The sequence below is a fragment of the Cololabis saira genome, chromosome 1 (assembly GCF_033807715.1).
Source record: "Cololabis saira isolate AMF1-May2022 chromosome 1, fColSai1.1, whole genome shotgun sequence".
Taxonomy (NCBI): Eukaryota; Metazoa; Chordata; class Actinopteri; order Beloniformes; family Belonidae; genus Cololabis; species Cololabis saira.
In genome coordinates this window covers 26,731,748-26,751,132 of record NC_084587.1, presented here as the reverse complement: position 1 = coordinate 26,751,132, position 19,385 = coordinate 26,731,748, and the positions used below count along the sequence as shown (strand labels likewise).

The window sequence follows — 19,385 nt, the reverse complement described above, 5'->3', positions numbered from 1 at the left end:
TCTGCCCACCACGCCATCTGTGACCCACAGAAAAGTGTGTGTCAACACCCATTCTGACCTCTTCTGGGCTTTTGTTTTGCCACTGGTTCTTCCATGAAACGCAACCACACGTGTATAGAAACTTACACACATTCATGCAGCAAAACTTAAACATTACTTTTATCTACAAAAAAAGCACATATGGCAATGCACTATTTCTAGCTTTGGTAAGGAATCAATATGTCCTCATATCTGTTGTCATATACAACAGTTACTTCACATAATTACTTTTTCATGGCTTATATGGACACCTGCTGGTGTAAAAGGGTCAGCAGAAGAATATAAGGGGACAACTCAGATTAATATGTGTCAGGCTGCATGTGTTTGAGTGTTTGTGCACTTGCTTGCTTCAGTGCCCAATCAAGGGTTGTAGTTAAGCAGGTCACTGACAAAGAGGGGGATTATCACAACCTAGAAACTAACATTCACCCCACACATACCCCCACTTTCCTTATACACCCTCATTATCTTAATCCTGCAATCTAAGCATCACCATAATTAAAATTAATTTCAGATGATTTCATCTCATACAAACCATTTCCCCACTGCAGAAAAACAGACTATAAAAATGCTACACTGAGTCTGACATACAGTATTCCCTTCGTTTTAAGGGGGACCTATTATGAAAAACAGGTTTTCTCTTGCTTTAACATATATAAAGTGGTCTCCCCTCAGCCTGCCAACTCAGAGAAGGAGGAAAGCAACCAAATTCTGCCTGTACAGCCGCCCGGATGAGCCGTCCGGTGGGATGTGGCTTCTACGAGCCGTTCAGATTCTGCGCCCGTCTTTACGTAACGACGGGCGCGATAGGTTGGCCTCCGATGCGTGAAACCGCGCCCACAACTAACTCCGCCAGCCAGAGCTTCTGCCCTTTTTTCGTAGCGATGTATCGCATCATTCAGGCAGCCAATCAGCACAGTGCCTCATTATCATAGCCTCCCCGCCCACTCAGAATCCCGCATAGATAATGAGGTTAGAGATTGGGAAGATAAAGACATGGCTCAGAGGCTGAATTTCTAATTTATTTAGCAAAAACAATCAAAAGCTTGTTTTTAAGACTCAAAGGCCTGTTTAAAATAGGTATTAGATGCCATAATAGGTCCCCTTTAACTTGGGATTATTCACATCAGCTTTCTCCTTTTTGTTCATTTTGAGTTTGAAAGTTAAAATCATCTCATAAAGCACTTGTGAGTCATGTGACATTTTGCATCTAAGAGTCTTGGGAGTTGAGCTCTTACCTTGACCGTGCAACATGTGGCAGCTGCAGCCCAGCAGCAGGAGAACCAGGAGCAGACACCGGCTCCCCCCTCCAGCGGTCCCGGTGCCCTTCATCCTCGTGCCCCGCCGGCTCCCCGCCGCAGGCCCCCCCTCCAGCTCCGGGGCTCCCTCTCGGCCAGGTCTCGGTCTCATCCTAAGCGGTGGGGACGTGATATCCGCGACCGCTTCGGCTCTGATTTTTGCCCTGGGTAGGTCAATAATCAGAGCGGAGGAGAGGAGGCTGCTCAGCACTTTTTTTTTCCGATGGAGAGGAAGATCTGAGCTCCAGGAGTTGATCACGGTCCCCCTCTGGAGAAAACTACCCAGATCCGACGTCCAAAAACTCAGCGGGATGAGGAGCAGAAGCAAAAAAAAAAAAAAAAAAAGCGCAAAATATTTCCCCCTCAGTGAGCAGCTTCACTACATGAGGAACCAGTCATCTACAACTGCGGCTTCGGAGTCCATGTGCTTCTGAGGACGGAGACAGCTCATTTTAATTTAGATTGATCCAGGGAAAAATTAATACATTTGAGTGTGTTTTAGACTTATCGGCTTATTCTCTGCTATCGACATCAAATCCGCGCTTGTTTTGATGTCTTCACCGGGGGATTTGTCCGGTGGATCATTAAAATCCTGAAGGTATTAACAGAAACGCGAGAAAAAACACGGAAATTATCCTCTGTGAGTACAAGCTCCGAAAAAAAAGTGATGTTTGGGGGGGGTGGGGGGGATAATAAATCAATCCACTAATTGATTGTGTTTGGGTCTGAAAACAGTTAAAAGCGCTCCAGGATCCCTGTGGTTGTGATGGAGAAAGGCGGGCAGCAAGTCTGTAAAACTTACAACATATTTCCAAGAAAATTACAACCCGCGTATGTCCGTGAGTCGAAAGAGGAAAAATGGGGGGGAAACTTTAAACTCTTCCAGAAAAAGGGTTTCCTCCTCGGATAGCAGTCCAACTATAACTTGCCATGCTCGCGCCTGGATGCGCAGCAGCTCGCATTACACGGAAAAAATGACACAACAGGTTCGCAGAAACGCTTTTTCAAAGCAGTAGCTCGTGGTTTTTTCTGCCAACTAAACTGCATGAAAACCACGCAGTTGGAAAGCATTTATTTGAACAAGAAAAAGTAGTAGAAGTGGGAAGACAGCCGTCTCACTCTCTCTCTCTGGCGCGGCTGCTGCTGCTGCGACAACCGGAGTCTCTCGCTTTTGTCCAGTCTTCAACCGTGTATAAGAACAGAAGAAACCTGAATTAAAAAGGAAAAACACTAAAAAACCCTTTCAATTGCTTTCATTTGTACTCACGGGAGTTTCTATTCTCAGCAAACCACGTTTAAGTCGGTTTCTCCCGTCTCGGCACCCTGTTGAGGACTTAGTCTGAGGCGATGCGTCTCCCTCACTGAACACCTGCCGCCCTCCTTTCCTCCAAACGGACTTCGAGGGGGGGAGAGGAGAGGGCTCCTATTCAAATAGCCACTACGTGAGCAGTCTCTACTGGGAGCAAGCAAGCACTAATAAGTGGTTTAAATAAACTTTTTTGAAGACTTTTATCAGTAGTATAAAATTCACCGACTCACTCCTTCCGAGTCTCCTTCTCCTTATTGCAAACTCAAAAACTAAAGCCTGAATTATGGTTTCGCGTTAAATCGACGCAGAACCTACGCCGTGGGGTACGGCGTAGGGTCTGCGTTGGTGTAACGCGGAACCATAAATCAGCCTTAAATTTCCATTCACTATCATCCGTTGTTTCTGATTGGTCGAGACTGTTGCCTCAGTTTATCTGATTGGATAGTCCTAACAAGGGGGCGGGTCTTAGTGGACGGTGCACTGAAAAAACAGTAACACCCCTTCCCACACACATACACGCAAGGGCGTAGGTTTGGTCTCAACATTGGTAGGGACGATATAACAGCATAACCTGCATGTACACTTTTTGCTGGGGACGGGACATTACTAAGACCAAACAGATTGGGTGAACTGGGGTCAGGGCCACATTTGTCATGAATATGAACCTAATTAATTGATAGGCTAAATGATCAATGCAAAATATTCTGTATTGACTTAAACTAACTTTCATGTGTATTGGTTCACCTGATACACGGTCCGATTCAAACCTTTGTTTTCAAAAACTACTAAAGAAACCTTTTGAAAACTTCCAGAATATTCCAGGATTTTATTAGCAATTTAAATTGCAATATTTGAACATAACTTAAATTATATTAACATACACAATAAATGTATTAAGTGTACTTATTAATAATCTCTTAACTATCCCAGATGCAAAACATAAACATTTGTCTTAAGACCACTCAACATTGTCTGTCTAAATAAATACATTAAATACCGGTATAACTGAAAAAACAAAAATAAATAAAAATGGAACCTTCCTTCAGGTTAAACACTACTGCTTTTGTCAACAAGCACAGCCAAACTCAACAAAAAATGAAAGCTCCTTTGGGCTGCTTTAAGACCACATTGAGCCTCCTGAAAAGTTGGTAGTGTTATGTCCCTACCGTCCCTATGCAAACCTACACCCTTGCATACACGTACATATCAAAATTGGATCCAAGGCTAAGGTTTCTTGGCAATGCCTATTTTAAATTCAACAAAGTTGCTTTATCACTGTATAATTTAATTCATTATGTAGATTTGTGTTATTTGTGTTGTCCTTTCAGAACACATCATTGTTTTATGTTTGATTCATTGAACTGGTTGCAACCCAAATCTAGACGGCAATTTCACTGGCTTCAGTTCCTTTTTAAATGTGTTTATTTTCACTGTCCTCTATATTTAAAAGAACTCATGATTCCATATAACTGTCCATACTCACTCAGACATATGCATTTTCCTTTTTTCTTTGTTCCTAGAATTTCAAAAGAGGTTGGTAAAAGATCATTTCATTTTAAAGCTCCATCAGATTGGAATGATCTCCCTCTCTTTTTGCGTTCTATTATCTCTTTTCATTGTTTTAAGTTGTCATTATACTCTCATCTTAAAACAAATTGCCTATGTTTTTAATTTATTTATGTATTTTTTGTCCTTTTTTCTATTTTTTTCTCTCTGTTGTGTTATATTCATTTAATTGTTCCGTTTATTCAATTAGTCTATTTTGTAACTAGTCGATGTGTGGGAGGGGGTGAGCAAGATGTCTGTGTTTGTTTTATGTCATGTATGTCTATACTGTAATGTGATGTATTGTAATGTTGTATGTTTTCTTGGGACCCCCTTGAAAATGAGATGGCACATCTCAAGGGGCTATCCTTTAATAAATTCTGAAATTCTAAAATTCACTGAATCGCCCTCTTTTCCTCGACAGGGGGGAGAGAGGGCTGCTATTCAAATAGCCACTGCGTAAGCAGTCTCTTATGGGAGCAAACAAGCACTAATAAGTGGTTTAAATAAACTTTTTGAAGACTTATCAGTGGTATAAAATTCACCGACTCACTCCTTCCGAGTCTCCTTCTGCTTATCCCAAACTCAAAAACTAAATTTCCATTCACTATCATCCGTTGTTTCTGATTGGTCGAGACTGTTGCCTCAGTTTATCTGATTGGATAGTCCTAACAAGGGGGCGGGTCTTAGTGGAGGGTGCACAAAAAAACAGTGACACCCCTTCCCACACACATACACGTACAACATCAAAATTGGATCCAAGGCTAAGGTTTCTTGGCGATGCCTATTTTAAATTCAACAAAGTTGCTTTATCACCAAATGCACCAGTTTGTGTAATGCTGGAATTTCAGATAGATTTATTATTTCTGATCATTGACTAAGGGGGGACCACCTCCACACATAACAAAATAACTGCCTGGGGCTATATCTTAGTACCACTGATAACCTAGTTTTCTCTCTGTGAGGGTCATTAAATGGCACATTAATATTAAAGCCTACAACACAGTGACCTTATCTTTTATTGCCTGAATAAATCCTCTGGGACAACCTTTCTATCCTCAGCGTGACCAAATATTCTCCCTGCTCTGTATAACTGTTCTAAATGTACTCCCCTCAAGCACCCACACCTTGGTTCATCCATTAATCTTCCCATCAATGCTTATATATGGCTTTTGGCCTCAAACTCAGTGTTTCTGTTAAAGCAGCCATGATGCTATTTCTGGATACTCAATCTGCAGTGCCAAACCTTTTGATTTCAATATACCAACGGCAGTGAAACGCTCCAAAATACTTCTTCAAAATTAGCGTAACTGTTCCGAGCAATGAAATAAATTGTAAATGTAATGTAATGTAATGTAATAAATGCAATAAATTGTTGGTGGAAACATCCCTTAAACAGCTGATAAGCAAAATAGCTACAGATAAGGCCAAAGACAGTACAGGGAAATAATTAAAGGTAAAGTAACCAATTCTACTACATTTATAAACCAGAAAAGTTTTTGTGTATGGAAAGAACAGAGTAGGGCCACCCCCCACACCACAACAAACATGGCTCCGGCCAATAATACGTACTGGATGGAGGGTGAGGGAGGAGTAGGCCCTGCATGTTTTGTTGATGTTGAGTTTGAAATGAATCGCTTATCTTACCTTTAAAACTCCCTTGAACAAAACAGTTACAGAGGCAAACAGAGGCATGCCAAACACATTTGAGCTCTTTTGGGGCAATATGGCTAATTCATTACATAATTTAAGCTTACTGTTTATATTTGAATTGTGGTTTTTAGTCAGTTTTGAGATGCAATAAATGTACACTAATAAAATGTATGAAACATAAAATCATGTTTTCTTTGCAGGGAAGCACGGTGGCTTAGTGGTTAGCACTTTTGCCGCACAGCGAGATGGTTCCTGGTTCGACTCCCAGGCTCAGCGGGAGTCTTTCTGTGTGGAGTTTGCATGTTCTCCCTGTGCTTACGTGGGTTCGCACCGGGTACTCCTGCTTCCTCCCACAGTCCAAAAACATGCATGCTAGGTAAATTGATGATTCTGAATTGCCCTTAGGTGTGAGTATGCCTTGTTGTTGGTCTGTATATGTGGCCCCTGGGATAGTATGGCGACCTGTTCAGGGTGAACCCCCTGCCTCTTGCCTGTGATGAGCTGGGATAGGCTCCAGCAGACCCCTGTGACCCTGCAAAGGATAAAGCAGGTATTGAAAATGCAAAGGATAAAGCAGGTTGCACATAAAAATATTGTTGTTTTTTTTACTTTGTGGTAGTTTTTCTAGTGACATACACTGTGGTTATTTTTAATTAAGCAGAAGGACTTGGATTTTGACTAAACAAATGGATTTTTTTCCTTTTTTGAAATCACATTTTGTTGTGTTTTGGGTTTAATTTGCTTACGTGTTGTCTGTCTGATGTCCAATTAATATACAGTATTCATCAAGTGTTGATGAATGAGAACAGTTAACTGCTGCAGCCAGCGATATATGTTAAACGCTAATGGAACAGCAACAGACAAACTGATGGTCTAACAGGTAAACAATAAACAAAAATACACAATTTTTGCAGACTGAGGGAAGCTGCGGATTAATTGTAAATTCATTAGTGTTTATAGCCTCAGTCACATTGGTTAAACATTGTGATTTGAAACACCTCCATCAAGATAACAGATTGATTATTTGTAGTGAAGCTTTAAGTGTAATTGTTAGAAGTTTAATCAGTGTGGACCTTGATCTCAGTTCAGCAGGAGATGTTTGGGATTGCTCTCAATGAGGTGTTTGGGACTGGCCTCAGGTTCATGTGGAGCCCCTTACAATGCAGCCTTAAATCTGCTTACAAGGTGGTTTCACAACCATTCACACCTTGATTCATGTGACCAAACCCAGGTCAAGAACTTATTCAGTTTAAACTGAAGATGCCTTCTGTACAGAAGGTGAAATAAATCTTCAAAAAACAAGAAAAGGAAGTCCAGTTGCCTTGATCCCCGCACCGGCTTGTCACTCTCCACAACTGTTATCAAAACTCTAAATAAAGGTGTGTGGCTGTATTACAGTTATAGATTTCACAGCACACTGAAGCTCTCGATGAAACTTGTTAACACGTAAGAAAGAACCTGGTGTATCTGAAAAGCCTTCAATTGCCTTTAACTGCATGTCAGCCATTCCAGTGCTTTCATTTTATTATATTTCATTCACAACAAAACTTTGCAATGTCTCACCTGCCAAGCGTCTTTGAGATTCTTTGTCCAACTTGTGAGGTGGCAAAGTTTTGACAGCTCCACACCTGTCTGACCTGTCCTGCCCTCCCCTGGCCACCCATTGGTCTTTGGATCCTTAGCTCTTGGCCTCCTTGTTCCCCCACTCAGTCAGACATCTCGCACCAGACAAGTACCAACGTGTTTGTAAAAAGTGACAAACTGTTCCTACATTTTGGACGTCTGCCAGTTGCTATGATACCATCACCATTCTCACAACCTTCCAGTTTCCTCAGACAATATGTTTTTGTCTCTCTTTCACAGAGCTGCTTTATTTTTTGTTTGAATGCGTGACTTTTCTCTCCAGAGTTTTCTGTCCCACATAGTCTGGTGCTCTTAAGTTTGAATTTTTTTTTTTTGAAATTGAATATATTATTAAGCCTTTTAATTAGATGGCAGCACTGGCCCTCTGACATTTGTTTCCCACTCTCTTAAAACTGTTTAGGACATATTCAAGATTCTCAGTGTTGGTCTTCCCATGTGTCCAGGCAAGTTATGATATTGCAGTTATGTTATATGAATGAACGTAAGCAGCATTTTAACACGTTAGGCTGCAGGGGATAAGATCTCAAAACTGTCCTGAATCATAAACCAAAAGAAGACAACTTTAAGAAAAAACGTTTGGTGGTAATGTGCTGTTTATAGTTTTGGATCAGGCTAGATTTTATTTGATAAAACCCCATTATATTGAATTATTTCCAAAAGTGTGAAGTTAATTGTAGTTGTTCATGTCAGATTCACACACAATCCCCCAGTAACTATGAATACTTCATTCCGAAGAGGAAATGATGTGCTAAAATGAATTTGATGATAATACCACCACCATTAAGCTATGTTATCAAACTACTATTTACATTTCTGTGCAATCAATTAGCCTAAATGCTTCCCTCTTTTTTTCCTTTCTCTAAGTACCACAGATTTAACCCATTTGAAATATAATAGTCATTTGTTTTTCAGGGCTTTCGACTAACTAATTCTCACAATTGCTAATAAAACCACAATATTATCCCTCTTAAAGGGAAAAATCCTTTTATGTAAATGTCGGACATGCATACAGCTCCTCTGCACAACCTGCTATCTGCAAGGTAAATTATAATCTGGTTTCTCTCTTCCACCTACAAACCCATCATCCAGAGGCAAACTGTGACCAAAAGGACTGTGAGGACGTTGTCACAGGAAGCTGAAGAAACTCTGTGGGGGTGTTTTGAAGCTACAGTCTGTGATTCACTCTATGAGGCACATGGCTCAAGGCCATGACTGGGTGTGTGACTGATTATATCAACCTCTGTGTGGACAACATCCTCCCCACCAGAACAGTGAAGTGCTTCCCCAATAATAAACCCTGGGTCACCAGTGACCTGACAGAGCTCCTCCACCAGAATAAAGGAGCCTTCAGGGAGGGAGACAGAGAATTATTGAGGTTGGTACAAAAACAACAGAAATTCAAGATCAGGGACAACAAGGAGGTAGCCAGGAGAAAGCTGGAGAACAAGCTCCAGCGCAAGAATGCAAGAGATGTGTTGTCAGGTTTGAAGAAGATCAGGCTTCAAGAAGGAGCACCCGCTAAGGAAGTCTGGACAGAGCCAATGAATTGAATACATTCTTCAACAGGTTTAGTTCAGAGACAAGCTCAGCATCCTCCTCTCCTGCCTCCAGCCAAATAGGCGTCCCAGCCTCCCTTGACCCACAGCTTCCCTGTCACACCTCAGCTGTCTCATCTTCCACCTCAGGCATGGATCTCGATTTTGCTGCTACTCCATCATTGTCCCAACACATCAGGAAATGCTGCCCCCCCCCCCTCCAAGCCCCCTCCTGCCTGTCTTTCTCTAGCAGCCAGGGAAAGAGGCAACTGGAGAGATTGAACCAGAACAAGGCTGCAGGTCCAGATGGCATCAGCCCCAGAGTATTGAAAACCTGTTCAGACCAACTATGCAGAATTCTGCAGCACCTATTCAACCTCAGCCTGAGCCAGGAGTAGTTTCCAGTGTTGTGGAAGAAATCCTGCCTTTTTCCAGTACTAAAAAAATCCCATCCATCTTCTTCTAATGCAATAGACCTGTTGCCCTAACCTCTAACATTATGAAAATTCTGAAGATACTTTTATTGGCCCACCTGAATAAACAAATAAACACCTTCCAGGACCCACAGCCGTTTGCTTTACGTTATGGGGTTGGAGTTGAAGATGTCATCATACACCTATTTCAACAAACCCACAGTCACCTGGATGAAGCAGGCAGCACTGTGATCTGCAGAAATACTGTATGATGACTCTGCAGCTGTCGGGTGTATCAGTGATGGACAAGAGACTGACCACAAATAACTAGTGGTACATTTTGTGAAATGTAATGGGAACAATCGTCTAATCTTAAATGTGAACAAGACAAAGGGGATGATTGTGGACTTTAAGTGTGCCAGGATTAAGTTGAATAGTTTTTCCATCATGGGGGAAGATATGCAGGTGGTGGAGTAGTGTAAATACCTTGGTGTTCACCTGGACAGCTTAGGAAGGGTTAGGTCCTTCAGCAAATGCTGAAAGATGTTAAATATCTTCTATAGGTCTGTTGTGGAGATCACATCTGCAGTCATCTGTTTGGGGGAGCAGCATCAGAATCAGTGACCTAAAGAAACTGAACAAACTGATTGGCTCTGTTCTGGATCCTCTGGAGATGATTGTGCGAAAGAGGATACTTCATACAATAAAATAGATGGATAACCCTAAACATCCTGTTCACAACACAGTGATTCAGAAACGGAATGTCTTCAATCAGTCTTCTGCAGATCTGCTGCAACACAGACAACTTCAGGAGATCCTTCCTGCTCACAGCTTTAAATAACCCCTGGAGTGGGTTGGAATTATTTCATCAAACTTTAATTTTGTGCAACATCGGTTTATTTAGTTGCCTATTACATTCTTATTAGTGATTCATCATGTATATTTCCCCTACTGTCTCTCAGCGGACCTGAACCCATGACCCATTCCCCCCCAATACACACACACACACACACACACACACACACACACACACACACACACACACACACACACACACACACACACACACACACACACACACACACACACACACACACACACACACAAATCACTATGTGAGCTATTTGATTCAAATACATGGTCTGAATGCGCACAGGTTTTAATTCGGAATCCACTTTAGCTTCCAATTACCTCTGTATCCAGTACAATTACCGGTGCATTTTCTACCCTCAATCCATCTATTGCTCCCTACCACCAAAGTATCCTTTTCGGGCTTCTCGTCCAGAGAGAAATGCGGTGCAATTATAGACATGCATTTACGCAGACAATACCTATCTTGTAAGGTGACCTTGATGCATATCTAACCTGACATGCACCCAGGTTTCTATCCCAAGGCATCTAGCTACATCTACTCTGCAAATCTTACTTTCTCTGGACTATTACCCACTAACGGAGTCATTGAAAAACACACCTAGTTTGTCACTCTCTCTTCAAGACTCTTGCCGTGCAGAAAGGTTAGGAGCTGCAGAGAAAGCTCTGTGATAGGTCTGAACAGTGACGCTGATCTGTGCTGCTCTCTCGGAGGCAAGCACAGTGACTGTCCCCTGTCTCTTTAACACCTGTTCAGCGGGGCTAATGACTTTTGTCCAAGCAAACAACATAGTCATGAGTGTGTGCACACCCACACACACAAAGGAAGGCACTGCATAACCTCATGCAGAGCTAATGAGCGACTTCCAGCAGCTCAAGCTGTCATGGTGGTAGGGGGAGATAATGTCAATATTAACTGACCTGTCATAACTGTGTAGTACTGAGAGGATCCACACAATGGCAAAGTGGCTGCTGACAGAGACTATAATAACTATGGGATACTAACTAAATGCACAAATTGGTTATTCCCGTTGCTTTTGAAACACAAAGGTTTTTTTTTTCATTTTGCTAAGTCTCTCTTTTATCATTGTGCAATGTTCACATGGTGCTGGATAAGACTCCGACTGCAGTACATGTACCACAATAAAACCAGTCGCGCCCCGAGTGTTCATGTCAATATCACATGCATCCTCTGTGAAGTACAGAAACCCTATAGAACAATACAATAGCCTTTTCTGTTGCTGCTGTAAAGCAATACTGATGCCAGCTTGGACACAAAGAACTTTGCCTGTTGAGAAGTGATGGCAAGTGAGTCAGTGATTGAATGTTTCTGTTATTTTTCTTTTTAAGTTTTCCCATGATTTCTTTTTGAAGGAAATAACTTCAACCGTTAACAAAAAATTACAAGATAGGCTTCTTCAAGCTGACAAGCTGAATAGAAATGCACTTTTCCCCATCAAACTCAATTACAGTGGCCACGCTGCATGCTTCCTGAGCCTCCCTCTTTGTGTAAACATGTGGCGTATTGTCAAATTTCATTGTAGCCTCGGGTGACGGTGCATACTTGCATTTCAGGCAGATGGAAACTTGATACCTCAGTCAAAGCAGTGGCTCCACCTGTTATCCAAGCTATCTCCTGGGGCTAGAAGTGAGGCTGAAGGTGAACTGAAAAGAAAGCGCAGGAATGAGGGTGAGGTGAGTGTAGCAGAGGGTCTTTCATCTAAAAAACGGAAGCGGGAAAGGAAATGAAGAGGGAATTATAAGGAGCTGGGTCACACCTGTACGGGACAAAAAGAGACAGGGAGGGATATAGGGATAAGTGTGACACCAGTGGGAGAGAGGGTGGATCACGGTAGAGAGGGATCCTCTTAAAGTGTGTCAAACAGATAGAAAGGGCCTTGAAAAATCAAAGTTGTGGCTTTCAAAACTCTTTTATGGAAGTAGAATGAAGAAAAGCAAGTGGAAAAGCAGAATGGGGCTGGATATTGAAGTAAGAAAACCAAAAATATAACCACGGATTTCGGGGACTTTCAGTGGACCGGGCAGAGAGAGTGCACAGAGAACTCCAAAACAAGAGGCTCATGCTGTTCCCAAGTGCATGAGTCCCCTCGTCTATTGTCTTTTTGTTTTTATTTTGTTTTACTTTCTTTGAGCATTTGTGTGCTTGAGCTCGAAGCTCCCGCCGTGTGTCATCCTTGTAGCAACAAAGCTGACAGTTAATCTGGAGTTCCGCCCTGAATCATACCGGCCGGTTGCTTGTGTGTCCAGCTTACTATAGGGCATCACAGCTGGCCTCAGAGACCTGCAGTGAAGGCTTTTAGGATCAGATTCTTTTTCGTGCACCTGTAATCACACACAATTATCCAACATAACATGATAGAGGTAGACACAAAGTAGATACGCTTCACTCCCATAAAAAGAAAAGCAAATAAAGAGAAAAGTTCAATGTAGAACTCAAACTGTTCAAATGTAGAAGCAGAAAATCATAATACAAGCAACCACCTCTCATTGCTATTGTGTGCGTGTCTGCTCTGATACTCGCAAGGCTGTGACAGCATGTGTTCCTCTACAAACCTGCAAACATGGACATCTGAAGGCGCCCAGTTCCAGCTCTTCTACAGGGTGTGGACAGTGTAACAGAGATCTTAAAGAAAAGTGATACCATGCCTCGAGGGAAACACATCAAGAGCTTTAACATTCATCTCTTCCATACAGTGATTTCTACTCCCAAGCTCTCCACTTTGCTGCCCTTTGCTCATACTCATCCAAACTCAATTCTTTTCTCACTTTCATCCAATTCCATCTGTCCGACAAATATATCAGTTTTTGCTTCCCCATGGCGATGACAATAGACGGTTCTCCTTGGTTCTTTCACTCGTGTGTCTACTTTTCACTTCTTGTCCCCCTCTTTCATCTCAGACACGTTTAGCATACGTAAACATTCTGTTTCAATTTTACATCCTCTACATGACAATACACTCGAACTACATAATTGTAAAGGAGCATAACAAACAGTCATGCCACTTAGGGACCATGTGAAATAAGTAAGGTATAAAAACTGATAGATAAGCATTGCACTATTGTTTTAAAAATATCTCTACTACCATCATGCTCATGCATGCATGCACGTTAGTGTGTTTGAACTGCATAGAATGACACGTAATACAAAGGCTATTGAGTAATGCAAATATGTGCTGACCTTAACAGTGACTGAAGTAAAACAACTTGTCTGCTTCTGTCAGGCATCAATTCTTCTTGTAGCTGATTGTTAATCAGGAGAAATCAGAAACCCAAAGACCAACACAGATAAAGGATGTTTTGGTTTAACATCAAAAAGGTTTGTGGGTCCAGAGTAAAGCTGGGATCAGACAGAAGCCCCCAGTGTCCTGGCCTTTTAAAAATGGATTGAGGCCCATCAGTTTCACTGCTATTAATTTGCTTAGTTTTAATTACTGTGCAGCGGATGCTTTCATTACACTGGATCATTATATTGCTTTTCTTTTCTTTGTCTCCAGTCAATATGTTTCCTCAAAGTTTAGATTTCTGGCACATTCCAGTCATTTTTTTCAATTTCTTATCTCATATTCTCATTTACATTTCTTTAAAAATGCAAACAAGTGGATTTCCTCAAATGTCAAATTGTCCCTTTAAAGAGAACTACATGTGTGAGTCTGTGCATATCAGAAAGTACAAACTGGACCTATGTTTTACTTATATTTGAGTCATGCATGAAGGAATTACTTCAGGGTTACGCCACACAGTGAACATGCATGCACCTGGCTGAGCTGGTCACTGGTGCATGCACACCCCTGACATACTTTCTACTTGCACATCTGTCACAGATGCACACACAGCACCCTGTCACAGCCCATATCTCATGCTTCTGCCCTCCACATGTCTCCACTATGCTGCGTTCCCTGCCATCATCAGGAAAAAAAAAAAAAGAAATCAACCGGGAGTTGCACATGTCATAAACACAATAAAGTGAGCAACACAGATGAGCACAGAGCACATGCAAGACCATTGTAAAAACACCTCAGTATGAGATCAATCACTATATAATTTGTTATTACAGTGACAGACATTTATTTACATACACTTCAACCCTTGCAAGCTTTCTATAGGATTGATGTTCCTTGAGGGAAAAGCTCTCTTGGGGTGCAACAAAGAAGTGAGTGACACGGAGAAGTACTACTTTAAAGATGTACATTTGAGTGAGGCACAGCAGGAGGTACTGTGTGAAACTATCTTGAAAAAGATGAAGTAGGCTATAAGGTGAGGTATCTTCATCTTTTATCTCCTCAGCTTCTCGTCTACATCACAGAGCCACACTGCCCCCATCAGGCCAGCCAGTCCCGTCTCAGTGGAAAAAAACTCAACACGTGTTCAAATTCCTGGTGCAGACCAAACAGAAAAAGATATATATGTGTGTAGAGAGTGTATTTTGTATTAATCACAAAAGTGAGGCTAAAAATTGATGGGGCCAAAACTGATGGTGAATACCAGCCTCCTGAAAATGAACCTTGTGAAGCGTGGGGAGGGAATCGGAGCCCTGTGCTGCGCGGCTGACCTGACTCTGTCAGATCATTACATGTGGGACGTTCAGTCACGACTGAGCTGTGTTTCACACTTTATTACTCCAAAACAGACATTTGCAGATAATATGCACAAATACACACATACTAATTAGCCGTCACCGACAGCTGAGCACCTGCCCTCTCACCCAGAGGGAGACTTGATTGGTTGTGATTTTTACAAGCGTTTAGGCACACATGCGGCGCTCCAGCTGCAGATGCTGGCGCTCCGCATGTGTAAAAACCTCTTGCAGTGTAATGTGTGTGTGGAACTCAGTCACACTGCTTGAGAATAAATTCAGCTGCACCCCCCCCCCCCCCCCAAACCACCTTCAAACCCAAAAAATTCCATCTCACACTACATCATTCTCTTTCACTCTTGCTTTACTTGCTTTTTGTATTTAGCATCTTTTTCTCATTCCCCTAAAAGGTTACAGGCTAATCTAATCTTCAAATGTCGAGCAGCGCAGGCCTTGCTGCTTTCCCTCCTGCCTGTCTAATCAGAGATTCATGTGCTATCAGGATTTACTGTAGTTCAGTTGTTGATAAAAAAGACAGTTACGGAAATAGGTCACTGTCAAATAATTCAATTTATTGGTTAAACCTCAAATTTCCATATGTCAAAACAACACATTCATTCTTCCAACTGGTCACACACTAGTTTTTTTGGTCCTGGGTATACCAAGAGCGGGGGGGGGGGGGGGACTGACACGTGAAGAAGTTTATCTGTCCCTGCACTGCCACTCAATAACAGGATTATTGAGTATAAGTATAACAAGATTAATACTCAGTAACACCATTCCACTTTGCAGAGCTGTATGATGTTGTTGAGCCTTCATTCAGATAATCAAAAGAAAGAAAGAAGAGATGTGAGGGGTAGGGGGTCTTTTTGACCTCGAAACGTCTGAGCACTCCAGAGCAGAACTTGAAGATTGTTTCGATGATAACGCAAAACTCTGAAAGGTATAAGGTCCAAGACGGACAGTAAATCAGACATTTCTCACAGTGTGACCAATCTGGATAAAGATGGGAAAGATTTCTAATCTTCCAGAGGATCACAACAAACTCATCCCACTCCCAGCTCAATAACTACAAGCACCTAAGCAGAAAACGAGTGGAGCACATCGATCAGCCTTTGATAGACCTCTTCGACACCACTTTGTCTTCAATGGTCAAACACACAAAACAACCTCTGCCATCTTTACATTTGTTGTCACTGGTGAGATTAAGTTTCAAATCCATGAGAAGATAAATTTGATGGTGGGAGTTCAGTTACTAACAAATCTTGAGATTGGAAACCAATTTTACCCTGCAATATTGTATATGAGGGACACCTACCTAATAAAGTGGTGAGTGTATATGCAATAGAGTCTGACATTGTTAAAGGAGCACTGTCTTAACAGATGATACTGTACATCATATAACAGCACATAATTCATCCAACTTTCAAACTCAGCAAACCATTAAATGTCTCTGTATTCTCTGTGGAAATGCCTTTGTTATTACAGAAGAGGACAGAAATGTTTAATCATGATGTAGGATGAAAATGATCACGCAGATTAACTTTGTATTGATTTTCATCAACCCTTTCCTTCTAAAATAACTGAGCTCAGAGTATGCCAGCAATCCTATGAGCTAGCAAGCTCATTTATTTAGGTTTTTTTCCCTTAATTTGCTACCAGTCCATAAATCACAATCTGTTGTTACCATTTCATATTTTCTGTGGGCCACCATGGAAGAGACACGTCATAAAACTATAACAATCCATCTTTAATGGCTTTAGTCTCTGATTGGGGAGGCTTAATATTTCACCTGTCACAACCATGCAATTTTAAATTGATTATCATTGATACTTACGCCTCCTTAAGGGCAACTGTATTCTGCTTCAAGTTTTCCTCCTGTGCCTGTGGACCACCTCTCTGCTGTACAGCTGGCTGTGATCTATGGTGCGACTGCCTGCATTAGGAAGTGTCAAGGGGAAGTGATGGAGGGCATGTGTAGGTGATTAATGAAACGGTGCTCAGGTTTAAAAACCACTGAACCTGAAGGCAAGGAAATGACATCTGACTGAGCTCTGTGTTTACACACTATTGTGAGCCTGGTAGGAGATGGCAATATTTAACATATGCATAGATGCTTTTCTGTCAATATGACAAAAGCACATACACATACTAGGAAATGACATTGGCCCGGTTTCCCAGATCAGTTAAGTAGCTCTTAACAGCGAAAGACTTCTTTCAAACCTTCTTAAGGAGCCTGTGAAAGAAGTCTTTCGCTGTTAAGAGCTACTTAACTGATCTGGGAAACCGGGCCATTGTGGTTCTGTTAGAAGCACTGTAATATTTAATCAAGCTGAACTTGCATAAGTGTCTGTCCTGTGTTTTTCCTCACATGTATGTTTGTATAACTTTTCTCATTTAGATTTTTGAGCAAATCTTCATCGTCATATTGGATGCAGCAGATTTGGTAAACTTAGCAAGAAGTTTGAGTGTTCCTGTCTTTTAGCTGCGAATATAGTCTTGCTTGGCCGTGTGCAACGTGAACTTTTTGCCTCCAGGGAGAAGTAGTTTTCTGGCAGATATTAATTTGCGTCATCCTCCTTTCAATCGTGTCTCTGTTTTTACAGAAGTGCACTCATTGTAATTTTACAACATGCACGGAACAGATGGACACATCTCAGCATTGAAATTAAGGAGGCCGATTTGGATTCTCTATGTTGCATATGTGTGTATCATGTTATGCTCTGGTTGGAGGGTTGGGCATGGAATTCCAAAGACAAGCAGTTTAAGCCTTCGGAAGTGCAAATCACGGCCGGAAGGACGACGTGTGAGAGGGAGAAAATCAGAAATGGAAAAGTGGATCTAAAGAGAGAAGAAAGATTTGTAATCTGTGGCAGTAGAGGCTTCAGATTAGATGACCCAGACATAACCCATAACCTCTAATTCTAGTTTTACACATAGCCTGATGCATGAGTCTGAACTGCCTCGTGAAAATATAATTTCTTGTGTGTTATTTTAGAGAGAGATCATTGTAAAAAATGTCTGTCACCGTATTTGCATGGTCAGATGACTGCATACCTGGTAAAATGTCACTTTGTGAGCATGCGTGTGTGTTTGCTGTTGCTGGAGGTACCTTGCCGTACCTTGTGTTTGGATTACTGCTGAAACATTAACAACTTCAATTTACAAAGAAAAAAAAGAAAAAGAAAAGAGCAGATGGAGCATAAGGATTTCCCCTTTGATTTGTAGAGCAACCGTCAAGACCTATTGATCTCTGATGAGCTGATTTATCACGCAGCACACCTCTTTTTCCTCTCAGCTACAGCTCAGCAGAGCTGCATCGAGGCTGTTTTTTTGCAAAATATTCAAACACAAAAGCTAATGTATCATTTTCAAATAAATTAACATGTTCTCTACTGATTGGTAGTACGTTAACAAGAAAGAAAACATAGATCAAATATTTTTTAATTTAATGCTATTATTGTGCATTTTTTGCACATTTGCTTTTTTATTACAAACATTTCATGTCTTGCTTATTAATGTCCCTTAAGTGGCAGTTTTAAGGTAAGTTTTGCAACGTGATGCCATAAAACAACACAATTCAGTTCACTACATGCTGATACTTTCATAATGTCAGAAGAGTTAAATTAAAGAAATGTGTACTATACATATAGATTCATTTATTAACGGATAGCCCCTTGAGATGAATCATCTTGTTTTCGAGGGGGTCCAACATAAAACATGCAACACTGTACAAAACAGTCACATACAACATACATAATACATAAGGCTCTCACACACGAACCCGCCCACACACCAGTCCCCAAGACCTACCACACCCGAAGAGCACAAGTAAACACTGCACATAACACAGTAATAACAACAAGAACAACAATATTGACAATAGTCATTGTCATCATCATTATTATACAATATATGAAGAAATAGATACATTATATATAAAATAAATAAATAAAAATAAAATGAGAAGGCAATAGTGGCAACTACATGGTTTATTGAGGTTGGAAAATAGTGAGTTTTTAAAGAGATGTAATGAATTAAGTTTTCTTATATTGATGGGTAGGTTGTTCCAATCTGATGGGGCTTTGAACTTAAAAGCACGCCTGCCAATTTCTTTAAATGTCAATGGAACGAAAAAGAAGGGTTGCTGAGTGTTTCTAAGAGAATATGAGGATGTATATGGAATCAAATATTGTATTGTTTTAAGTAAGATGGATAACTAAAGTGGATACATTTGAATATGAGTTGGAGCCAGTGGTATTGTCTTCTTGAGCTGAGGGATAACCAGTTTAATGATTGATACATGGAGCAGTGTAGACAGAGACTGTTGTAAATTACATTAAGGGGTTGAAGACGTGATTCATAAGTGTTCTGGTAGACTAAAATGGGTAATAACAGTTGTGTGACAATTATTTTCCTTGTTTGTAGAGTGAAACAGTTTATTGAACGGTAAAGGATGCCTAGCTTGTTATGTAATTTAGTTGT

The 19,385-nt window shown here is 41.1% G+C and overlaps 2 protein-coding genes across 4 annotated transcripts in view; one reads left to right on the top strand and one right to left on the bottom strand.

The window, feature by feature from the left end:
* The window catches only part of LOC133441855 (protein sidekick-1-like), a 383,972-nt gene extending 381,977 nt beyond the window's left edge, over positions 1-1,995 (bottom strand). For all 3 annotated transcript variants that reach the window (XM_061719569.1, XM_061719580.1, XM_061719588.1), the window contains exon 1: positions 1,278-1,995. In XM_061719569.1, coding sequence (XP_061575553.1) covers positions 1,278-1,449 — 172 coding nt within the window. In that variant the 5' untranslated portion in view covers positions 1,450-1,995. The remainder of the gene's footprint in view (positions 1-1,277) is intronic.
* The window catches only part of brat1 (BRCA1-associated ATM activator 1), a 507,632-nt gene that overhangs the window by 261,998 nt on the left and 226,249 nt on the right, over positions 1-19,385 (top strand). The window lies entirely within an intron of this gene.